Here is a 9156-nt window from a genome sequence, read left to right as displayed (position 1 = left end):
CATTGTCAATCTGTTGTGAATTATTAAGAGGCTTTTGAAGACTTACAACAAAAAATGATAAGGATTGTGCATTGAGTGATTTGTGTTGCAATTATGCTTTATTGAGTGTATTTCAAGAAATGTTTTTCTGCAATCACCGTATCTACTTTGTTTATTGGTAGTGGATATTCTACAGAACATGAGACAACATTGCGACCAAACAAGTGCAGACAGGCTTTAAATGGGTAATGATTGGAAATTAAAGAGGTAATTGAATTCACTAAACTAAGCTAAAGAATCGACTGATCTAGTCACAAGTTGCTTTAATCTAATATCTTTACTTTAGAAAAAAATGCCAACATGTGATGTTTTGAATCTCCGAATAATATGAGCTGAAGAGTTTAGGTAATCGTTCCCATAAATAATGTGTTAACAAGCCAAGATCAGCTCCGTTTCTGACCATTGCCAACACGGTGTACCATTGTTCACCTTCAAAAATATTGTCATTTAATTCAACCCACCCACCCCCCCCCAAAAAAAAAAAAAAAAAAAAAAAAATCTGAGAAATTAAATATGTATAGAATTTTGAATGGGTCACTGAACCTGTCATAAACTGACAGATCACTATTGATGATGATAAGATGTGTAGAATCTGAATGGTCAATTAACATGTAATTATTTTTACTGGATGCACGCGACATCAGCAATCGATACCACCGATATCCTTTAATTTTTTTTTTTAATAATTTTTTTTTTATATAATTTTTTTTTTTAATTATTTTTTTGTTAATTATTTTTTTGGTGATAATTATTTGTTTTTTGTGTTTTTTGAAAAAAAATTCAGTAATTTTGTTTTATTGATTTTTTTTTAAAATTCAGTTTAATGTGCACTGAATTTTTTAATTTTTTTTTTAATTTCATGATTTTGCCATGCATCTGGTAAATCTGTAAAATAACAAAATTTTGTATTTTTGACAATTTTTGGGGCTCCATCTTATAAAACAGATGGTGCACAGGTTTAATTTGTGGGTTCAAACCATTCAAAGGTACCTTGTGCACACAATCCTTACCGACGCACTCAAACCTGTGCATCATTTGTAAATTGTCCTGTACATTTTCACCCAAGTACGGTACATGTTGTACCTTTCACAATTTATAACTCAAGAGACTTGCCCAACATACTGGTTGTTTAAACAACTTCATACAAATTGGAACAAGCAGTTTTTCCTTCACATTTTCACCATACTACATACATTAGTCACTTGATAATGGGAATTGCCTGTAATGCATAAAAGAAAAAGATTACCCAAATCCATCCAGAAAGTGACGTTGAAACTAATTTTATTCACCAAACAAGGGCTTCCCAAGACAAACAATTTATAACATGAATCGTAAAAAAATATTGGGTCTAATTAAGTTCATTGTTTCTACACTACAGAAACCCGATGAGATTTATCTTTGCTTCAGGTGCAATTAAACTGAATTGAACTGAACTACTCTACTGACAATGTAAACATGAATATCCTTCTACATTCCAATTAAATTGGACATATACATCTTGGAACTTACAGGAAACTTTCACCTAATTTGGCAAATGTGACTTTAACTGGAAAACTTGTCCAGATTGTACAAACAATGTTTTTTCTAAATATCATACTTTGTCTAACCACTGTAGAATTACCAATGCTACACTTCAGTTACAGTAGGACATATCAAACACAAAACACAAATTACTCAAATAAACCTCATCTTGCCAATTACATTACAATTTTGCTCAAAGATTTACAACCATAGCCAGTAACTTTCCCAAAATGTACCATATAACTAATCAAGGCGATTCCCAATATATACAACTCGTTATAAAGCTTCATGACCCATACCAAACAGAACTACAAACATATACAATTATAACACTTTGCAAGAAATGCCATACTTCTTTGCACCTGAATCATAATTACTTAAACAATGAAAGAAAGCAACCAACAGGATCTGGAATTAAAACGAAATGCACACAAATCTTTGCCTTAAATTGTACGTCATACATGTACATACATAAGCTTTTTTACATAGTGCAAGCTGCAATTTTACAAACGAACTGAATATGTTACATAATCCATCAATTTGATAACTTTTCAAGGGCAACACAATAGTGGGTTCATGTGAAAACAAATTAACAAAAACCATTACACTGCATTTAGTCTGAACTATCTGAAGGGTTATAAGCTTTGACGAAGGTCATACAAACATATTACTAACATTTCATTTCTGTAATGCTGGTATTAAAATAGAAATGGGGCAAAGCATAGCCAACTTGGCAAGTATCAGACTGAAATCCCCCCCCCCCAAAAAAAAGACATGTATTTTGCCTCTTAGCCTTCGATCCAATTAAATCACTTGCAAACAATGTGGTGATGCACTGTGTAAGCAAAGTTTCTGCTGCATAAATGAAGAAAATATCTGTAGTCATCTTTTATGCTAGTCTTCATCTAAATTACATTTAGTGTCCATTACTTTAACTGGAAACACATTTTCAGCATGATAGTACTTTAAGTTGGTAGTTATTAACCATCGAATCAGACATTAATAATTCTGTTTTTCTCATACAAGTACTAGGTTCACAGTCTTCTTCACTGAAAGATTTCTAAAGCAAATGAGTCTTTATACAAATAATTAGAGTAAACTTTTTGAAAGATTATAAAGGTTCTTATCACTGTAATGTGCATCTCAACACATCAACTCGCTTAAAGTCCAGTTTTAAAATAATCTTAAAATTCTTGAACGGGAAGCATCAAAAGTATAGCACTTTTCATGTAGTTCACTTTCATTCAAAATAACCAACTGCCTTGTTTTTCAGTTTCTTATTGAGGCAAAACATCAACAGAATACAACAACCATTCACATTACATTAGTCATCTTACCACCACCAAATACAATGTAGCTAAATGGAACAAAGTTCTGCTACCCTTTTCTCCACCATTTTAAAATCAATAAAAGAAGCTGAAAAACATGAACATAGGCCAGACAAACACTTTTCTGAAATATTTAATAGTAATTGAAGAAAAAAAAACGAAAATAAAAACTTTCATATTTCATATTTAATTAAAGTACATCTACCCCCAGCCTAAGCCAGCCTTCCCCCCACTAGCGACTACTAACTGATCTGCTACGTGATCTGCGACGCCTGCCATAAACCTGGTCGTCAAAAGAGCGTGATAGTGAGCGAGACTTGTGTCTACGCCTGCTACGACTACGACTCCTGCTGTAACTCTGACGCGGGCTACGGGAACGACTCCTATGGCGTCCGTCAGAATGACGTCTGCTACTCTCTCTAGACCTGCCCAAGAGAGGGAATAATGGATAATGTTGGTCATTATTGCTGACAAACATGACACATCGAAATCCACAGATCTTTCAAGTATTGTAGAGATATGTATCTTAAAGCCCAACTGCACTACTTATAGCTACTTGCGCCCTCTATAGCAAACAATGTCTAATCGGTGACCATTGGTCCCCCATATTCCCCTTTTTCTTATGTTAATTGAGAGCTGATTTGATGAGATAACCACCTGTCAGTGACCATGCAGGGAGGTTTAATCCTTCTTGGCCAAACTAGTGCAGAGAGGCTTTAAAACTCTGTGTCTTAGGCTATTTTTAAATCTGTAAAGATCTTGACCTGAATAGTCTGATTTTTTTTTTCAAAGAGGCTGTAATGGTTCTGATGATATTCACGAAAGGAAAGTTTTTGCCATATGCCATGCATACGGTACAAGTAAAAATTATTAGCAGGTATCGGTACTCATAAATGTTCCGATTTTCATGGGTCATATCTAATTAAGATTCTAAATTCATCACTTCACAGTGGTTACACTTGGAACACTGTGAGTGCAGGGCCTTGCTTTGATTCAAGCATTTCACATGGAAGAGTAGTTCACCTTCTTCCCCTGCTCCTGGACCTGGAATGTCGCCCTCTAGATGAACGCCTGCGATAGGGTGACCTTGAACGCGACCTTGAGCGTGAGCGTGACCTTGAACGTGACCTTGTGTCAGACCTGCTACGACTGAAAGACAAACACAGGGTGAAAATCAAAACCTTGTCAAATTTTTTTCATACTTGCTGGAGACATATTCATATTCATATTTATTTTATTTCCAACAGAAAGGTAAACAAAGATATTACTTCTTTTTTTTCCATACATAATTCATTTTTTCTGGAAACTATACAGATACACTTTGCACATAATAAAATTATTACAAGAAATTCTTATGAGGAGACACTACATCTAATCCACTATTAAAATATAGAGATGTAATTTTAGAATCCTCCAGACAACTAAATCTATAGCAAAATTACTCGATGACACTATTTGCTACCTTACAACTAAGTATGAAAATTATTTCATTTCGACTCCATTTCCTCATTTGTTTGTTTTTGTTTCAAAGCCATTTGCTTGGATTCTTCCGTGTACGAGCTCACCCCACCCCCCCCCCAGTATCTTCAATCCTTTTGCAAAGGTCATCACTGCATATTAGCCTTCGCAAGAGAAATTATTAATAGGTAAAATGATAAGGCTTCTTACGATCGTCTCCTGTGCCTATCTCTGCTACGGCCATAGGATGATTTTCGACGAGGACTACGAGAACGGCGACTGCGATCACGTGACCTGGACCTACTACGGTATGATGAGTATGAAGAAGAGGAATAGTGGCGATGCCTGCACATGAAAACATAAAAATAGTATCTGGTGAGAGCAAGAATAGATAGACATCTCAAATAGCATCTGATTAGACAAGCTTCTACACTGCTACTTGGTTAGTATTAACAAGCATTTGATTTGTGATGTGCACTCATCATTATAAATGGCAATTTCTCATGAAGGGTACATAATCTAAATTGTATAGGAAACTTTATTTTCCTGCCTTTTCCCTTCATTTGGGGAATAAATAAAATAAGTACCTCTATCTAATGAAAATCGCACTACCGGTAGTTCAGAAAATTACCTTAGTCCCTGGTGCCATTAAATGATCAATTGGGGCTTTAGTTTATTACTTGAAAAACATCTTCTCTTTTCAACGGACATAAACAGAACAATTTACACTGATAAAGTAAAATGAGATGGTTCTGTTCTAAAATGCTGTTTCATGTGAACATAAAATTGCAATTAGTATTCTAGAATGAAGTGTGTTAGTACAAATGTAAAGAAACAAAACTTTGGGGTAATGGGTGGCTCAGCAGAATAGAAAGGCTTGTAAATTGTTGCTATCATGGACAGTACTTTATCCAGTCAGTTGAATACCGTATTTCTCTCATCTGAGATCTAGCTGAACAGGCTTTGCCTTCATTAGAACATGAATTACTACTTCTGATGTATGCCTGCTGTGGCTAAAATGTTCATATGGAGGGGAATGATAGAGCACATGGGTGCCTTCGTAAACAAACTGCAGTAATACATGCCACTTGATTTTGCTAAGCTCCCTTAATATGCAGATTACAATTTAAATTAACAGAGCAAACCATTTAAAATTCAATGAAGATATGACACAAAGGAGAAAAAAAGGTTACTTTGTCTATATCTTTTTCCTTTCAGTATATATATATTTGCAAGACTAAAGAGCTTGACCATTTATTTAAAAACTAGGAGTGTATGCTTCAAAAGTAATGGAATACAATACTTCAAATGAAATCTGCAAGAGCTTCTCATAAACGCAAATGATGTACTCTGACAAACATATTATTCTCCATGTGAAGGTCAAGTACATAATGAAATGTATCACAATATATCAATCCAAAGATCATTGAATACTAGAAAAATAACCCTCGGTCTAATATATATTCTTAATAATTAATCTATGCACAATTACACACATATTAACGCAGAAAGTAAAAGTAGCTACAACATGAGAGTACCTGCTATTTTCTCATGAATGACCATGGAGTATTTGTGCAGTGCATTACATTAATACAAGGTGCTAGTGCAGAACATTCCCCAGCCCCCTCCAAGTAGTTTAAGTAGATGCTGGCTGACATAAAAAAAAGGGGGAGGGGGGTTATGACCCCTACTTTACCCAGTACCCCCCCCCCCCAATTACAGATAGTATTTGTGTAATGATTTCCATAGTGTTTTTGTGCATTGATCCTATTTTAAGGGGGGGGGGCGGATTTAGACCTTGCTTTACAATGTCAACTACCCCCACCCCCTCCCCCAATTCTATCATTGTAATGTTTTCCTTAATGTTTTTATACAAAACAGAATAAATCTATCACTTGGAACCAAATGCATTTATGCTCCCTACCCGATCATAACATGAGTGCAAAGGTATCTCATACAGGGCTAAATTAGGCCATAGTAGCACGTATCAAATAGTGTCAAAATTTAATTTCAGTCTTGATACATACAATAACCTTAAGGTTTTCTATCTGAAATGGTAGCAAGATCAAGAATGATTACACCCTTACTTCCTGTGAAAAGACCAAGTTGCCTAAGTACAGTTCTGGGTAAGGGTTTCGGGTGTTTTCTTTTTAATTCAGACATAATTGTCAATTATATTTCCATCTACACACTGAATGAATCTAACATTTAACTCATTTACAACGGATTGTTACGCACACATGATGAAATGATACACTTTGGGCTCACAATTTACCTCACACATGATGAAAAAGCCAGCCAATCAGATATATGGAAAAAGGGGTATAATGGGGGAGATAAAAGCAGATGTGTCAACAAATATTTACATAACACTTCCAGCAAACTTGTGACAGATCACAGGTACAAATATATGTGAACATCAACAAAATCATTCAATTCAGTAGTAGCAACATTCAAGATTTTGTGTTTTCTGTAAAGGTGACGTGTAAAGCTGGCCAGTTTTCTTTATGAAACTGGTCATGTTCTATAGCAATGAGAAAAACATGCATTGTATTCAGTAATGATGTAGATAAAGGACTGCATGTTTCAAGATCACTATGTTGTCAAAGACATGTATTTCTTATAAAACAAATATAAAACTATATGTATCAGTAAGCTCCATTATTTTCTTTAGTCAATGTAATACATGTCTACTCACCTTCGTTTCGGTGACCTGTGCCGTGCTCTATCTCTAGAATCGGACCTAGAACGCCTCCGTCTGGTTCTGCTATCGTCCCTGCTTCGACTCCTGCTTCTGCTGCGAGAGCTGGACCCACTCCGTGACCTTGAACATCCTGATCTCGATCCCCTGCTGCTTCTGCTACTGGATCTGCCACTTCTGCTTCTACTTCTACTGTACCTCCTCCGGTGCTCACCATTTCGTTTTGGAATACGTTTGTCGCTGGAAGGAGTGTGGCTTTTGTTGGGTTGCGTCTGAGTGATGCTAGCCAGAGAACTTGATTTGATGGTTGGGGTTTGGGCTTTGCTCGGCTCAGCTTGGACATTGCTGGGTGGGGTATGAGGGATGCTGGGTCGGGTTTGGGGGTTGGGGCTGCCGTCTGGGGTTTTGGGGCTGTCGTGTATGACTTGGATGCTGGTGGGTGGGCTTCTAGGGCTGGGAGATGGGGCCCTCTTGTGTTCTGCATGGACAGGACTCGGCATCTTATTACTCGGCTTCTCGTGGCTTTTTCTGCTCTTCCACATCATCTTGACTTGTTGATTTGGAAATGCCGTTTGCCCTTTCTCCTCTTCAGTCTTCCCATCTTCCTTCACAGGCTGCTCCTCCTTCTTTGCCTCCTGGTTTGTCACATTACCATTCTCCTTCACATCATCTCTCTTGTCTCCTTCCGTCTCCTCTTCTGAATCACTACTTCCAGAGCCACTGCTGGAACTAGAGGAGCTGGGAGACTGGATCTCTACCGAAGCACTACTTGGTTGATCTTGCTCTTTGGTAACCTCCGGCTCCACATCTTTATTGATTTTCTCTTTCCCATCTTCTTTGACAGTGGAGACAAACTGCTTTATCCTTTCATTCTGAAATGTCAGAGTATCCAGTCTGTCCTTAAGTGACCCTTCATCCTCTCCGTCCTTTTTACCATTGGTCTTCTCCTGCTTATTGCTGGCATCCAAAGCCTCCCCTTTTTTCTTTTTGCGGAAACGTGGCATATTTTTGTCATCTTCACTTTCTATCATAATAGGACTGGCTTCATCATCTTCAGAGGGTGGATTCCACTTGAAGGCCTCCTTGACAGGAGGCGGCCTAGAGGAATTTGACGACTTCTTTTCTTCTCTTCGCTCTGGAGACATCTTTTCCTCATCAATTGAATCGTAAGTAGAAGATGAACTATGAGATGACTCTGAGGACCTAGCATCTTTCTTTCCATGAAGAGGACTTAGGGAGTGCTTCCTAGATAGAATTGGGTTGGTGGATGATTCTTTAGCCTTCGAGGATGGATGACCACCACTCTGCCTTCGCTCAACAGCACCTGCAGAAGGCCTGCCATCTTTCACAGATCTGCAAAGTGAAATTAAAAACACTCCATTAATCTTCATTCACCTTCACACCCTCTCAGTTGCATGGCAATAATTCACTCACACATTTTCCAATTTGGACATTAAAAAAAGACTCACTTCTGAAAGCTGTAAAGTACGGCAACAGAAAGCAGACCTTAATTATTGGATAACATTTCAAAAGGTATTCCTTAAATATAAGAATGATTAAAGAACACCACCAGAACACAAAAAGAGAGGTCAAAGAAACAAATACTTGGAAATCGAAGCAACATCCAGTTAACATTATGTAGAATTTCAACGTAGATCAATGACAAAATCATCTAAATTTAAATTATATCAAGTGTGACATGATCTTCTTACCTTGCATTTCTAGATGATGCTGCGGTTGGTGGTGGTGAAGGAGATTTCTTGTGGAGCAGGGCAGGAGGCGAAGCCTTCTTCACAAGCTTACTACCCCTTCCTGACTGCTCTATTTGTTTGCGTGCTTGGCTACAAGGAAAGAAAATGAAAGATTCCTACTATTAGTTTCATTACCTAACAATAAGATGATTTTTTTTTAAAGACATCACAGATAAAAATACAGACATGCAAAGCAGAAAGTTTTTTTAAAAAGGCATAAAATGAAGAGTCAAACCAAAAATGTTTTCTAATATCGAGGAGATTTCATGTTCTTGATGTGGAATTAATAAAAAGTCTAAAATACTTTTTTAATACGTTTTATTTTAAGGCTACAAATGGCTCTCCATAACTTGTAAAT

The 9156-nt window shown here is 36.9% G+C and overlaps 1 protein-coding gene across 4 annotated transcripts in view; it reads right to left on the bottom strand.

Moving 5' to 3' along the window:
• Nucleotides 1-1303: 1303 nt before the first annotated feature.
• LOC575746 (NK-tumor recognition protein) overlaps nucleotides 1304-9156 on the bottom strand; it is a 29501-nt gene continuing 21648 nt past the window's right edge. For 2 of the 4 annotated variants that reach the window (XM_030986870.1, XM_030986879.1), the window contains exons 16-20: nucleotides 8760-8888; nucleotides 7045-8400; nucleotides 4557-4691; nucleotides 3912-4037; nucleotides 1304-3313 (exon numbers count right to left, since the gene is read on the bottom strand). In XM_030986870.1, coding sequence (XP_030842730.1) covers nucleotides 3121-3313; nucleotides 3912-4037; nucleotides 4557-4691; nucleotides 7045-8400; nucleotides 8760-8888 — 1939 coding nt within the window. In that variant the 3' untranslated portion in view covers nucleotides 1304-3120. The remainder of the gene's footprint in view (nucleotides 3314-3911; nucleotides 4038-4556; nucleotides 4692-7044; nucleotides 8401-8759; nucleotides 8889-9156) is intronic. The other 2 variants (XM_030986886.1, XM_030986892.1) reach the window with 2 other exon arrangements.

This window comes from Strongylocentrotus purpuratus, unplaced genomic scaffold (assembly GCF_000002235.5).
Source record: "Strongylocentrotus purpuratus isolate Spur 01 unplaced genomic scaffold, Spur_5.0 spur5_contig_838, whole genome shotgun sequence".
Lineage (NCBI taxonomy): Eukaryota > Metazoa > Echinodermata > Echinoidea > Camarodonta > Strongylocentrotidae > Strongylocentrotus > Strongylocentrotus purpuratus.
The sequence above is the reverse complement of the archived record's forward strand: the minus strand, read 5'-3'. Positions and strand labels throughout refer to the sequence as shown.